This window comes from Hemibagrus wyckioides, linkage group LG26, assembly GCF_019097595.1.
Source record: "Hemibagrus wyckioides isolate EC202008001 linkage group LG26, SWU_Hwy_1.0, whole genome shotgun sequence".
Classification (NCBI taxonomy): domain Eukaryota; kingdom Metazoa; phylum Chordata; class Actinopteri; order Siluriformes; family Bagridae; genus Hemibagrus; species Hemibagrus wyckioides.
The window spans coordinates 12,794,003-12,810,436 of NC_080735.1; the positions used below are offsets into that span (position 1 = coordinate 12,794,003).

Below are 16,434 nucleotides of genomic sequence, written 5' to 3' on the forward strand. Positions count from 1 at the left end.
GATTACTTAAAGCCACTGGGTGGAGCACAACACACACACACTCGCACACACACTATAATGCATGAATGAGTGATGACTTTGGGATCTTTCATGCTGTGTGTTCATCACAGAGTTAAAGCCTCGCTTAAGGCAGTCACTTGGGATCATCACCATCATCCATCATGTTTACGTGGGGGTTGAGTAGCCCAATGATGGATTTCAGGAGTGTTTATGCGGCTGCAATGGACTGAGACCCGGACTACAACCTTCAAGCTTCATAATTTAAAGTCCCAGAGAGGAGGTTTATAAAATACATTTTCAGACCAATTATACTATTTTCAAGCTTTGTTAAACTTGCTAGCTGGAATATCTATATAACTATCAGTAGCATGAGTATTACTAGCTAGGATGCTAGCGAGCCACATTAGTATTCCTCAAGTAGGTAAACATGATGCATTGTAAAAACACACTAAATCAAATACTGTGTAGAGATGCTTGTTTCATTTCAAAATAATTCCACTTGCTGCTGCAAAACATCTGGAAACAAACAGCCTTTGTAGTCTTAGATAGAAATAAAAAAGAAATAACATGGCCATAGTTTTTAATGATTTGTAATCAATTAGGTGGTTTCGGGGAATCGTTGATTCAATCTGGCAACCCTGTCAGTAACAGGAACATAAAACCACATATTCCATGATTTCCATTCATACGATATATAACAGTACAAATGAATCTCCTATGATGTGATTGTAAGGACACACACACAAACGCACACACACACACTGAGGGCATCTCTCTGATCCTCCTCATGTTAAAACAGCAGCCTTCGCCACACTCTAGATGTCCTTGGTGAAAATGATGTCGCTTCTCTATATATCACCACCAGTGCAGAACCAGGGACATGTGCACCATCTGCTGGAAGAGTGTGCGCATGTGTGTGTGTGTGTGTGTGTGTGTGTGTGAGGCAAACACAAGGTCACTTCAGCCCCCCATATATACACAGATGGACTAGCACACACATTTCCCCTACTGCTTCCTGTTATCAGAACAAGGATGAAGTAAACTTCAGTTCTGAGATGAAAAGCAGATCAAAGGCGGTGGGGGGGAAAGAGCGAGAGGGAGACGGCTAAAAGAGAAGTGTGTTACATAAACACACCGTGAGACTGGCAGTGGAAGTCTGTCATTTTGTGTGGGTGTGGAGGAGCAAAGAGCGATCAGTGGTCAATCTCACGAATTGAAACGATGCAAAAAAGTAAAACCCAGCCTTTAAAACAATTAGAAACAGAGCGCAGGCTGCATCGTGGCTACAGTTATTCATAGCAGCTAAATAGAGACACATCATTAAGAGAGAGAGAGCACTGATGATTTATCTTAAATGCAGGAACAGACCGCAGCTGAAAATATAGAAACCCTGCATTCCAAGATCCAAACATACACAGTATCTGGATGTTGTTTCTGAGTCTCCATACTTCCACTCTCGTAGTCTTTCCAGCCTTGCTGTGTATGGTGTCATGGAAACCCTGAATAATTCAAGATGGCTGAACCTGAACCAGGTCCTAACTGGGACACTTGTAGGTATCCAGCTAAGACTCAGTAGCTTGTGGTAGTATGTGGTAGTGAACTGTGACTCTTCTGCTAAGGTCATTCAGTTGCTTCCTGGGCTTTGAACCAGAGGGCAACTAGGGGCAGAAAAAAAAAAGGTATTCTGTCTCCTTATTGGTGGAAAGAGCATTCCTGTGTCTGCATTGGTCTAAAGATGTACACTACCAGTCAAAAGTTTGGACACACCTTCTAATTCAGTGTTTTTTGTTTAGGGATTTATTTTCTACATTCTAGAACAATGCTGGAGATTTCAAAACTATGACACACATGGACTTAAGTAATCCATATGTAACGACAACAAAAAACAGTCAGTTGTTATTTTAAGACACGAAGGTCAGGTGTTCTGGAATAGTTCTTGCAAGAACAGTATTGTCAAGTGCATTTGCAAAACCCATCAAGCACCATGATGAAACTGGCTCACATGAAGACCATCCCAGTAAAGCAAGACCAAAACTGACCTCTGCTGCAGAGGAGAAGTTCATTTAGAGTTACCAGCCTCAGAAATCACCAATTAACAGCACCTCAGATTAGAGGCGTTATGAAGGCTTTACAGAGCATCAGTAGCAGACATGTCTCAATATCAACTGTTCAAAGGACATTATTGTGTATTTCGGCCGCCTTCAGCATTGTTTTATGATGTAGAAAGAAATAAACATCAGGAAAGACCATGGAATTAGAAGGTGTGTCCAAACTTTTGACTGGTAGTGTAGCTTTATGTATAATATCTACATCTACAACTGCCTTGTTTCCTCTTCATTCACTTGGTCTTGGATTCCTAAAAAGCATTATTGTTTGTTTTTGTATCTTCTACATACTCACAAAACTTCTAGCTATTGTTAAAGAGTTTGTTGCTTTTCCGCTGTTTTCACAGGAAGCTGTAATTTAACAGACATTGCAAAAACAAAAACAAGAATCTGGATTCTTATTCAATCCAGTCTTGCCATCATAATCCATCTGAAGTGCTTGTTGTGCTACGATGCTCAAAACCTAGTTTATGGAAAGACTTAAACAAGGAGATGAGGTACACATATAACGAGATTCTGGTTTTTGATGCAGCGTACATTTATAAAAGATATCTATAATTTTATACACCGATCAGGCATAACATTATGAGCACTGAGAGGTGAAGTGAATAAGACTGATGATCTCCTCATCATGGCACCTGTTAGTGGGTGGGATATATTAGGCAGCAAGCGAACATTTTGGCCTCAAAGTTGATGTGTTAGAAGCAGGAAAAATGGACAAGCGTAAGGATTTGAGCGAGTTTGACGAAGGGCCAAATTGTGATGGCTAGACCACTGGATCAGAGCATCTCCAAAACTGCAGCTCTTGTGGGGTGTTCCCGGTCTGCAGTGGTCAGTATCTATCAAAAGTATAGTAAGTTCTTTAAGTCCTGTACGTATCATTTAATAAATGGCTTGATAAGCACAACAAAGAATTTGAGGTGTTGACATGGCCTTTTAATTTCCCCAGATCTCCATCCAATCCAGCGTCTGTAAGATGTCCTGGACAAACAAGCCTGATCCATGGAGGCCCCACCTCGCGACTTACAGGATTTAAAGGATCTGCTGCTAACAACTTGGTGCCAGATACCACAGCAACACCTTCAGGGATCTAGTGGAGTCAATGCCTTGATAGGTCAGGGCTGTTTTGGCAGCAAATGTTTTCACAAAACAGCATTAAAGCTCATCAGGTTATAAACCTTTACAGACGTTGTATTGCTGTACCTTTAACATATTAAAGGTTCCTGTGTGAAAAGAAGCCTGAGCGAATAAGAAAATGCTCACTGATTTATAGTATTATTGCAGTATCCTTTTCTTTGGCCGTGGGAGATAATTCCATGACAATTTCCTTCACCACTTGCACATTCACATCACCAGATCAAGCTAACAAAAACACGGAACCTTACATCGACTAAAACCTAGTTTCAACTGATTCTCATTTACTGGAAAATTTGTTTCTTTGTGCATTTCTGCCTTCAAGAAAAGAAAAGAAGAGCAAATAAAATCCTATGGGTCATTCATGTGCTGTTGTTTTATTGTCAGAAATCAGTACCAATATTTGAATGGCTAATGAAAAATGCAAGCTAGCAGGCTAGTTTAAAAACAATTCACAAAAAATACGGAAAAAATATGATTATAAGCCTGTTCTAACTGGTCAGAGTTTTCTTTTTCTTCAGAGAACATATTTCTCTGCTGTCTCCTTTCTGACTCACAGGTCAGTCCCTTGCTGTTTCATTGGTCAGAGTTTGGACTCAGTATTAATATTGTTCACTCTGGTGTACACTTTCATTTTATCGCTGCACAGAAACACATTTGTAAACTTCCACACAGTGATGAAAACGTTTTCTAACATCGAATAAACCCTGCACGATGTCCATCAGTGTGCACTTTTATAAATAAATAACGCTGACTCTGGCCTTTTAAGCCCCATGACATGACACACAGCGAACTGAATTTGCGCTACTCAATAGCAGTCAGCTCTATAAATACACTACTGTACGGCCGCTTAGTCATAAGCAGGAGCTGTTAAGAGCTCGGGTTTCCTTTCTAAGGGCTCATGGAGCATATATTGCAGTGAGCTGTGTATGAACTGATCATGCATGAAGTCTGAGGAAGATAAGATGATCAGTGTAGGCAGATCAGACTGCTTCCTTTTTTTTTTCCTCCACTGATCCAGGATTACTTCCTCTTAGTCTTAAGCATTATGAGAGAGGCAGTTATACTGTAAAAGTGTTTGCAAAGTGATCACGAGCAGCTGGGGGCTTCATCTCACCTGACAGGAAGGCGAAGCCTTTCCTGAGGTCTGGACTGATGTCCGCTGCACACAGTAGACTCGTCTCCTGCTGCATGATCTCATCTGGAGAGAAGAGACAAAACGAGAGAGAGAGAGAGACAGACAGAGAAAAAGAGAGAGAGAGAGAGAGAGAGAGAGAAAGAGAGAAGTTTAGCACAGACAATGTGACTCTATTAACAGTCATCCACGAGGCTTATTCATGTTTGGTACAAAAATAGAAAGAGAGCAAAGTGACACACAATGAGAGAATAATTCAGTTTAAGCCTGCAGTTCCTCCCATTTCTGATCACTCAAAACCTGAAAGCGTGAAGCCACCTAACATTTATTTTATTCACTGCATTTATGCTAATGAAAGACAGAGCTGAACAGGGGAGAGTGACATACGGTGCAGAGGAAGGCACAAGATATGGAATAAGTCTGAGAATGCGAAGAAAATAGAGGAAGAAATTTGAAAGTCTTAAAGCTGGAGAGAGAGAGAGAGAGAGAGAGAGAAAGAGGAGGGAAACAGTAGGGTTTAGCTGTATGGGGAATGAAATGGATTACTGTATAAGCAGCTTCACAGAGTGCACTGTAGACTGCAGTATGGCTGTGTAGGTGTGTGTTTACCGGTTTTACTGCATTAAGGACAGCAAACACTTTCAGCAGATACAGAATAACATCACAGACAAGACACTACCTGGTACACGATATCGAAATAGGCAGATAATTCTACATTCACAAACATGCTGCTTTAAAAATTTTGGTTGAAGCACTCAAAGAGAGGGTTTAGGGGTAAGAGTGGCTCATATAAAGCAGCAAATGGGGAAAATAATAAATAAATAAATAAATATATTTTTTAATTACTTTAATAAAATTAACTTTAAAGTTACATATTTAAGAATAATAAAATAATATTTATTTATTCATTCATTCATTCAAGTGTTTAACATTAATTCATTAAAAAAATAGAAACCTGGAAAAAATAATGCTTTTGCAAACCTGATGTTATAATGAACACGAAGCGTGCTATAGATATAGAAGGATCCTGTATTTTGTTAAGCTTAGCATTGATAACATGCTGTATTCTGTGTTCTTTTTCTAATATTTTAATACACACACTCCTCTTATTCTGAGAAAGAAATATAAATTCCAAACTCGTCCCTCGTGTAGCTGCCTTTAATATCTAATAACACTGTAACTGTGGTGGAGACAGATTAGAAGAAAAGCGCTCTGGAAAGAAAGCAAGTTGGGGGTTGAACATCATCTTTAAATGTGATTATTCCTTCTCTGAGGCTCCCTGAGCTAAAACATGCTTTGTGTGTCTGAACGTAGGATTTATGAGCTTCTTTGGTTGTAGCCTAGCTTCAAAGCTCATGTGACTAAATCCTATGTGGCTAATCACACCGCTGCAAAACGTAGCGGCTAGTTGCCCTTTGATTATCGGCCTGCTTTTAGTCAGACAACTCTGAAGCCCCTGAGGTCAAAGCAGTCGCAAGCTAACCTGCTATTAACTGTGTTTACAGGCAGAAGAACGAAAGTCCGGCGGATACTATACTGTGAATGTGACATTTAGCTTCAGTAATCTCTCACGGAAACATTGCAATCCCCGATTAGAGACAAAACATCGAAACACTTTGTCCTCTTAAAATGTAAATGCCACACCTTAGTCATAAAAGGAAATACTAGAGCAAAAAAACAAAAACAAAAGCTGAGGTAACAGAAAGGAAAACTAGCATGTGTCCTAATGCTAATAATCCACCTCAGAAAGATGATTTGTTTGAGCTAACAAAGCCAGAGCTCAGCCATAGAGGTTTCAACAGGAACTATTACAGCACATATATAATTGCTCGGCCTGACAGGCGAGGTTATCGAACAAAAAGCTAGTGTTTGTTTGTTAAGCTTAACTGTCCACTTCAGAAAGAGCATTTTGTTTAAGCTACCAAAACATGTTTGGTATCCCTGAGGTAACTTCCTCAGCTTAGAGATGTAAATAAAACATCTCTTATGTGTGTAGCTCAGTGCTGAAAAAGCAACATTTCTGTTGTTTGTGTCACATGAAGACATCCTTGAGACTTTTTCTAGCTGTTGCTAGAGCTATGTGACGTGAACAGAAGACTGATTCAGCAGCTAATATAATATAAAATTTTCTATGGATTAGAGCTTTAATAATTCTCACAAGATATTTGAAATATATCACAAGAAATGTTTCTTTTGCTGAATGAATGAGGACATTTGTGGTACTATTATAGACGAATAGACATTTGGGATTGATTCTAGCGGTTAGAAATGCTCTTATATTTTTATGATATAAGAATATAAAGTGCTGAAGCTAAGCCAGGGATTGTTCACCTGGACATTTACAAAATTTGATTGACTGACTGGAAGCACGGTGGCTTAGTGGTTAGCACTGTTGCCTCACAGCAAGCAGGTCCTGGGTTCGAACAGGCAAGGGCCTTTCTGTGTGGAGTTTGCATGTTGCCTGCGTGGGTTTCCTCTGGGTACTCCGGTTTCCTCCCACAGTCTAAAAACATATACATTAGGTTGACTGATAATTCTAAATTGCCTATAGGAATTTAGGTGTGAGTGTGTGTGGTTGTCTGTCTATATGTGTGGCCCTGTGATGGACTGGTGACCTGTCCAGGGTGTACCCCTGCCCTTTGCCCAATGTGTGTTGGGATAGGCTCCAGCAGATCCCCATGACCCTAATCAGGAATAAAGTGGGTATAGACAATGGATGGATGGACTGGCTACCACCACCCCTTTCTTTTGTGCCATTTATGACATAACTGAAGAAAAAAAAAAAGACAACCACGGTAGCCAAAATGAGCTTAAAAAGCCTTTCAATATTAAAAACTAAAAATAAAAAAACAAGTAAAAAGTTGGACCTAAAAGTTTCTGAAGCACTGAAACTGGAGACTCCTTCCAAGAAAAAACATTAAATAAACTTCTCCTTATCAACAATTACCTGACCAAGAGCATGGTCTGAAAGCATGATCAGCTTTCTGACCAATCAGTACAAAGTATTTCTACAGCACTGGTGTGAACATCACATTATAATCAATTTATTACACACAGTATAATTAGCATGTACTCTATTACACTGTGTATCCATATTCCAATCTGAGCATGATAACTAATCCCGATATAGCCAACTTACTTACTTAAATATCCTTTACTGTAGTCGTATAAAACGCTTTGTAGTCAACTGGTAGGTCTTAAGTCTGTTAGCATCTCGCTTTGTATTGCATCAGTGAAATGAAACCATGACAAGAGCGTATTATTTTTGGCTTACGTCTTCTTTTAGCGTGGCCGTTTGTAGTGTTAGTCGTAGCCAAGGGCTACAGAACTGTAAACTGAGGAGAGATCTAGCTACAGAAGGAAGTTCAGAGTTTAAAGCAGGAGGCGGATGAAGAAAGTATGCTGGTAAATGTTATTTAGCCGAGTAAGCAATCTTTTCCACTTTTTAAATGCATTGTGTAGACATAGTAATCCTTCATCTTGAAATGTACCTTAGTCATGAATCTCTGGGCTACCAAAGTTACTCAATGGTTTATTTTATTGCCTTTCCGTGCAAAAAGTCCTATACATTTCCATTAAATATAAATGCTCTCACCTCTTCTGTGCTTCCTGACAGAGAACCCTAGCATCTTTCCCTCTTTCTGCTCTATCTGCTAACAGGTCCGCTGTGTGCTTTATTTACAGGTTTGTATCGGCTATAGAAGCACGTATTACTCAGAACAGCATCAGTCAAAATTACACAGCAAGGCAAAGAGAAATTACAGGATGGAAGAGGTTGAGCGTTTGGAACACTGCCGACAGTCTTGTTTTGGATCATGTCCTCACAAGCAGTCCAGGTTTTAACAAATATTCTCGTGTCGTTAAAGTGCTCTCCGGATGGTCGTGTCATAACTTGTCTGGACTGTAAAGGCAGGCAATTATAGGTGTGTGTGTGTGTTCGGACTGAATGGGCAGGTGAGCTATTTACAGACCAGTAAGTCCTCTGTGATCATGAGTGTGCATTAAATATATAATATACACTTATCTCACACACAAACAGATTTGTGGCTTGTGAAATACACACACATATACATATAAACACACACACACATACCTGCACATATAATCATACAAACACATACACACACACATATAAATAAACACCACACACACACGTACCTATAACCATACAAACACATACAAACACATATATACATAAACACGACACACACACATTTATACATAAACACCACACACACACAAACCTATAACCATTCATATACACACACACACACGCACCTATTAACATTCATACACACACACATATATATATATATATATATGCACACACATACACGCAGACACAAATACACCCATATACACACACACACATATACACACTCATATTAATGCACTTATATACATACGCACACACACACACGCGCCTTTCTTAAATATGTCTAAAACTGATCCCTCAGCAGCCAGCAGAGTTCAGCTTAGAGTGTATGGTGTGAATGTGTACTGAAGCATGTGCAGGTCTGGAATGCACATACACACATGTGTTGTAGTAACAGCTGGCACTGGCATATGTGGCCTGAGTGAAGATCAGCCTGTGCAACTGTTAGCAAAGCGAAATGACCGGCGGTCATACGAGCGTGTTGGGAAACACAGAAGCTGGACTACATCACTGACTCAGAATCCATTTATTTAAAGAGCATCGGGTCTGTGGCCTGCTTTCACATAATGTATTTGCTAAAACTGCATGCAAAACTAGTGCTGTAGCATGTGTATTAATGTTAATTTAGTGATGTGTAACTCTTTCTGAATTTTTTTTTTTTGCTCCACATATCTTAACAGGAAAATCTATACAATAAACTATGTTTTAACATGAAAAATGACATGAAACATCACATCCCATCACCGTCCAAGAACAGTTTTCATCCTCACACAGAAATATCTGGTATGAAGAAAGGAGGCAAAACACGTCAGGACATGCTGTTATTGGAAAATAATCAACAATCTGAGGGGAAGGGGTGGTGCTGTGAAGTGAAGTCAGACTTGTTTCCTATAATATTAATCCCTTAAGTGTTTTCTTCCTCTTATACCAGAGCAACTGATTCAGATTTGTTTTATATATTAAAGAAGGACGCTATGTAATTTTTATCCCTTTACAGTTACATTGAATGGAGTCATCATCTTGAGAACATGTTACAGCAGCTAGAAATGCCTGTCTCTCTTTCTTCCTCTTTTCTCCTTTTTTTATGTTAACGAGAAACCACTAATCCCTCAGTCCTGTGTCGAAAAATGTAAAAGTTACAGCTCAGTCAGTGGTACTTTAGACTAACTGTTAATATCGCCAATCAGATCAATTGATGCAGAATGTTTGCTATACAAGTCTTTGTATATGTTGTTTAGAAATCAATAATCAATAAGAATGCACCAATCGGTCATTTTCTGAAACCCTTGCCTGTTCTAATGCATTCTAGAAAATGAATGGACACTTTCTGACCAATCAGAAGCCAGAATTCGATGATAAATGATGGGCATGTACATACAAACACACAGAAGTGAGAAGGCTGGAATAGTAACAAATAGGCCTAAACAATTCCTTAAATTGTCCACATCCTTCATCTACGCCCCCTTGCTGGTTCCTTAACAATATAATCGTACAATTACTTATAATAAGATTCGATTTTCTGTTTTACGCAAGTAGTCTCCAATTTAATGTCACACACTGTTTAAAAACGTCAGCTACGGCATTGTGACTAGCGAGGATGTCGTCAGACTCTTTTACACTAAATGACACATCATACGCGATCTCACACGGATTAAGTAGAGAGAAGGCTTTGATAGGTCAAATTCAAAAACAGTGGACAGAGATGGGTGTGTGACGTGACCGAGAGGTGATTTGCATGGGCTACACCGCCGGAGCACATAGACGTAAATCCAACAAGGCAGATATCTGTTCTAAATGTGCCGCTTTGATTCTCTTATTCTGAAAGAATCTGAAAGACAATGTGATTTCTCGGTTTGGAATGTGGCATTTCATCCAAATACGGCGTTTCCCCTTTAACACAATTTGGTTATGGTTGTGTTATTATATTTCTTATTGACTCTGACTGCTCACTTGAATTATAGGAGTTTAATCCTAACTCAAAAACAAGTCTGCGTATGTGACTGATTATGTCCTTGAGTCTAACAAATCATTTCCATTAAAAAAAAAAAAAAGAAGTTGTGTGAATGGGATGAAGTTCAGGAATGAAGAAGAGCTCTATGTATCTATATGTAATGACCAAAATTTAATTATACACGCTAAATATTTGACTAGTATGATTACACTCACTGAAAATCCCCAAACGATCAAAATCTCAGCCATGAAAGCACAGTGAAATGCCAGGTTTTTGTGACTATGTTGGAACTACACTATATTGCCAAAGGTTTTGGGACACCCTTCCAAATTGTTGAATTCAGGTGTTGTTTTTCAGGGGTTGGACTTGGCCCCTTAGTTCCAGTGAAAGGAACTCTTAATGCTTCAGCATACCAAGACATAACAAGAACTTTGTGGGAACAGTTTGGGGATGACCCCTTCCTGTTCCAACATGACTGTACACCAGTGCACAAAGCATGGATGAGTGAGTTTGGTGTGGAAGAAATTGACTGGTCTGCACAGAGTCCTGACCTCAACCTGACAGAACACCTTTGGGATGAATTAGAGCGGAGACTGTGAGTCAGACCTTAACGTCCAACATCAGTGCCTGACCTCACAAATGCGCTTCTAAAGGAATGGTCAAAAATTCCTATAAACACACCCATAACCTTGTGGAAAGCCTTCTCAGAAGAGTTGAAGCTGTTATAGCTGCAAAGGGCAGGACAACTCCATATTACATTCATGTGCATGTAAAGGTCCCAGTTTAGGCCTGGATCGCAGTCTCCACTCTAATTCATGCCAAAGGTGTTCTATCACGCTGAGGTCAGGATTCTGTGCAGGCCAGTCAAGTTCCTCCACACCAAACTCACTCATCCATGTCTTTATGTTCCCACTAAACTGTTCCCACAAAGTTGGGAGCATAAAATTGTCCAAAATGTCTTGGTATGTTGAAGCATTAAGAGTTCCTTTCATTGGAACTAAGGGACCGAGTCCAACCCCTGAAAAACAACACCTGAAATCAAAGATTTGGAGGGGTGTTAAAAAACATTTGGCAATATAGTGTATATATAAGTCAGCCTTGCTTCCTTGCACGTCTTAATAATTTACACTGAATATATGAATATATTCATATAAAGCAGGAGTGTGTCTGTGTTGCGGTACATCTTCACACTCCAGCAGTGGCTCGCTATGCTTGGCTGCATCACTACACACACTTGCCGAATGCTAATCAGTTTGTCACAATGACATGAAGACGGTTTCTTTTCACACGTCACATGCATCCGATCATAGAGAAAAGTTGCACTCAGTCTGATAAAGAAGCGGAATATTTTCTGGAGTCATGATATGAACAGCAAATACACTGTGATGTGATACATCTGTTGATTAAAGTGAGAACAATGTTGCTAGGCAACTGGGAAATCTGAGCGCTGATCATAAGATAGCGAATATCTGGGGCTTATGATTTGGTTAGCTGGTCATATTATGGATCACAGAAAGACAGCGAGAGTGAAAACAAGACAAAACAGTAGGAAATGTTGACATTTTCCTCAGATGTGCCGGAAAATTCCTGAGAAAACGGATCGATCGTAAATCCCACTATAAAATCTTTCATGAAATGTGAACGCAATCGAATTTGAATGGGATTTTAGCATATTCCCAGGACGAGCCCTGACCTCTGCACCGATCCCTGTTCAGTTCAGTTTCAATACAATTAAACTCTAAAAGACCCGCAGACGGTTAAGAACATCCACTGCTAAGCTAAATCATGCAAATTCCATCAGATGGGCCTCTCTTTGCCGGAACTGGGTCATTCTGCAACCATGGTGACCTCATGCTGCTTGGGCAGAGCCAAGGCCATAGCCATGGCAACGTCGGGGAAGACTGACAGCTTGGCTCTGAAGCGTAAGGCTTGAAGATGCCAACACAAAGTGGCTGTCGGAATTTAAACCCGAATTCGATGCCAACGCTGGACTGAACACATGGTCAGAGGAGAAAGAGGAGCTAACGCATGCTAATAACGAATGAGAGAGAGAGAAAGAGAGAGAGAGAGAGAGAGAGGGAGGGAGAGGCGGAGGGTGGAGGGTGTTGATGTTAGAGCAAAGAGTAAATTTGAAAGTAAACAGCAAGAGTGTGTAAACAGAAGTTTGGAAAGCCGTAGAGCGTGATAAACGCCGAGGACGATGTCAAGGCCACTGCAACCTCCACTGAGTATTATTACTCAACAACACGAAATGAGCAGTTCCTCTAGTACAGGTTTTATATTATTATTATTAAATAATATTGGAGTGAAACCTGACTTTATTGGGATATTTCACACTGAGCAAAGAAACACAACACGGATACAAGTCAAATAAATATTACGAACAGGTTATATAACCCCCTACACACACCTAACTTTAACCTTCGAAGGAACAAGAAGTTCTCTCACGTCTCTGACTATAACAGACTACAATCCAACTGCATCATAATTCGTTTTAAAAAACACTGAACTAAAAATAAAGTTATTCAAAGGGGTCAGAAATAAAAAAACTAAACAAAAAACAAGACTCAGAAGAAGTGATGCAATGCAAATTCCCACACACGGCAAACAAATGTGTCATAATACTGCATGTGAAGTCATAATACTGAAGATAAAGCCGGAAAATTCAAACAAATACTGATTCATAAATGTTATAATAAACGTTTAAAATGACAAGAAGTTATGATCTCCTGAATTCACGCTGACCTTTAACCTCTAACAGGACAGGAAACCATTCTGTCTGACCACCAATGGTCAACAATGACAACAGAAAGTACTTAATAATAATAACAACAGTGGAATAATACTGTAATAGTGACGATTCAAGAAAATGAACATAATCTCCAACTGTCTCCATATTCACTGCCTTTTTAACCCTGAAAGAGACATGACACCTTTCCACTGTGTCCATTAGCCTGATTGACCCTCCATGTCTCACTAACACATTACAGTAATACACTAGTATATAGTAAGAGTTAGTAATGCAGCTTGATTGAAATCTGTACCAATAAACACACAGTGTATTATAAAAATGAACCCTGTGGTAGTCCTCGTCTCCTACCTGTGGTCACTTTGAGCTGGAGCCACAGGCGTGTGATGTCCTGGCAGAGCAGGGACACCCGGTTCAGCGCCATCCTGCCTGCCGTGCCCACTCCCTACTCCTCACTCCCTACTCAGGTGGCTCTCTCTGTGTGGATCTCCGGTCGGCCGGCATACACGACATACACAAGCATACACCAGTGAAGACAGACGATCCGTCTGCGAGCTTCACTCAACCCCATGTCTCACTCACACTCTCTCACACACACACACACACATAGGAGGCACACATGTGGCTGGACCAACTATGCCGGCTTCAGGTTACACCTCCTGCGCGCACACACACACACACACACACACACAGGTAGAGGGAAGAATGCCTGAAGGTGGCTGTGAGAGCAGCCAAACACAGTGTGTGTCTGTGCTAAGCTCTTAATGAATATTAACCTTCTCTCTCTCACACACACACACACACACACACAGTAATTGTCACATGGATAGATTTCGAAGACTGAAGGAGGGACAGAGAGACACAGAGAGAGAGAAGAGGAGGGGCAAGAGGCTGAATCCTGCTGCATGTCATGTCTCTCTCCTCCCTCCAGAACGGGTTAATAATAAGCAGCCAATGAACACACAGTGCAGGTTTGAAGGGGGCGGGACAAATACGCCCTCTACAGGATAGAGGCTCTGCTGTCACTCAGCACCAGAGCATCAGGGATGGATGATGATATTTCTAAATGTTGGTTAACAGCTATTATTTTAGGATACATGTAGGTTGCTAAGCAACTCACAAATCTTTTTTTTTTTTTTTTTCAGTTTTTCCATTTTTAACTTAACATACTTAAGAATATTATATAAGATATTAGTTTTTATTAAATAAATAAAGACAGCTATGTTTATATTAACACTTCATAAATCTTTAATATCATCATATTTTACATATATCTGTTTTATATATATAAATAAATATTTATTTAAAATATTCTATTAATTTAAAATAATAGATTAATAACTAGTTTTTATTTGTTACAGTTTCTATTTATTTTCTTTTTTTGTTTATCTATTCTTAAAAAAAATAATCGAATAAAGCACAAAAAAATGTTAGAAACTAAAACACTGTCAACTCGATTATAAATAATCAATTAAGTTTCAGTAATAAATTTGCTACAATAAATTAGCCAACAATAGTGATATTAGTTATAATAGTAACCCTAGTCATTTTCTCCCCATCAAGCAAACAAGCTTTTCGTGTATAATGACAGCTTATTTACTGCACATCTTATCCAAAACTTGATTTATCTCAATATATAGTAACACAAACTAAGTGTAACACCAAGCAGCTACACTATTTACATGCACATGAATGTAATATGGAGTTGCTCTTTGCAGCTATAACGGCTTCAACTCTTCTGGGAAGGCTTTCCACAAGGTTTAGGAGTGTGTTTATGGGAATTTTTGACCATTCCTCTAGAAGTGAGGTCAGGCACTGATGCTGGATGAGAAGGTCTGACTCACAGTCTCTGCTCTAATTCATCCCAAAGGTGTTCTATCAGGTTGAGGTCAGGACTCCACACCAAACTCACTCATCCATGTCTTTATGGATCTAGCTTTGTGCATTGGTGTGCAGTCATGTTGGAACAAGAAGGGGTCATCCCCAAACACACATACATACATACACACACTCACTCTTGTGCCCTTTCTCCATCTCTCTCTTTTACACACACACACACAATCTTGTGCCCTTTCTTACTCTCTCTCCCTCTCTCTTTCTTTCTTACACACACACACACACTTGTGCCCTTTTTTTACTCTCTCTCTCTTTCTCTTGCACACTTACACACACACACGATCATAAAAAGAGGCTTTTTAAACAGAGGCGTCCTTATAGCTGTAGGGGAAAACCCGAGTGTTCCCCACAACCAACATGAATGGCCAAGCAGCAGTGTATTCATAAAGCCTGGGAAAGACACACACACACACACACTCAGAACCACCTGTTTGTGGCTGGAGGCTGGATACTCAGCCTCTGCTATAATGAATAAAAATGCTTTAAAACCTTTGATACTCATAACCCTGGGAGAGAAAAAGGCGTATAAACTTCATGCCTCTGAATCTCCAGCTGTAATCCTCTCCCATAAACACTCGGGATCATCTTCCAGAGACGACTTTTGCACTGCGGCTATTCTTAGACTGAGGCTTTCAGGCAAAAACACACAGACAGCGCTTAGATTTTGTGTAGAGAGAGACGTTTTAAAATCACAGTCCTAGTTACATAGTCATTTCAATCCCAATAATAATAATTCTATGAAATTTTTAATCCAGTAACTTAAACATTGTTATTTTAAAATGCTATTAAATGCATAAGGACTTTGTAAAGATATCCACTGGCTGTATAACTCCACATAATATCACATTCTATAGCACATGATGTGCAGAAAACAAAATACTGAATAAATCTCCATGCAGATTGCTCTCCCAGGATAATAATAAACACCGGGGTGATCCTGATAATGCAAGCTTATTGGTTATTTTCCAATAACACCACATCTTGAAGTGCTTTATTCCTCTTAAACTTATACAATTTGTTGTTTATCAGAACAATACATTGCATTTTTATCAGGTTACAGTTACATTTCACGTCGAGGAACATCCTCAATATCAAGCTACTTCCTGCTGAGTAACTATAGACGTAATGATGGAGAGGTTTGGAGAAGGTGAAGCACCTGCTAGACCGCTGCCGTCTTCGAGAGTGATATACATCAACACGTCAATATTCTTGAGCACGAGTCGAAAGGTCATTCGCGGTAATTCGAGCCACTGGTCATAACTAAAAGCAGAAAGTAAGTCCCCTACTCCTGCGTTCTCCACCCTCAGA

The 16,434-nt window shown here is 39.7% G+C and overlaps 1 protein-coding gene across 9 annotated transcripts in view; it reads right to left on the reverse strand.

Annotated features, from left to right (window-relative positions):
* Window positions 1-16,434, reverse strand: part of mcf2la (mcf.2 cell line derived transforming sequence-like a) — a 98,829-nt gene that overhangs the window by 54,671 nt on the left and 27,724 nt on the right. For 8 of the 9 annotated variants that reach the window (XM_058380485.1, XM_058380493.1, XM_058380488.1 and 5 more), the window contains exon 2: window positions 4,357-4,440. In XM_058380485.1, coding sequence (XP_058236468.1) covers window positions 4,357-4,440 — 84 coding nt within the window. Of the gene's footprint in view, window positions 1-4,356; window positions 4,441-13,581; window positions 14,006-16,434 lie in introns of those variants that run through there. The other variant, XM_058380487.1, reaches the window with a different exon arrangement.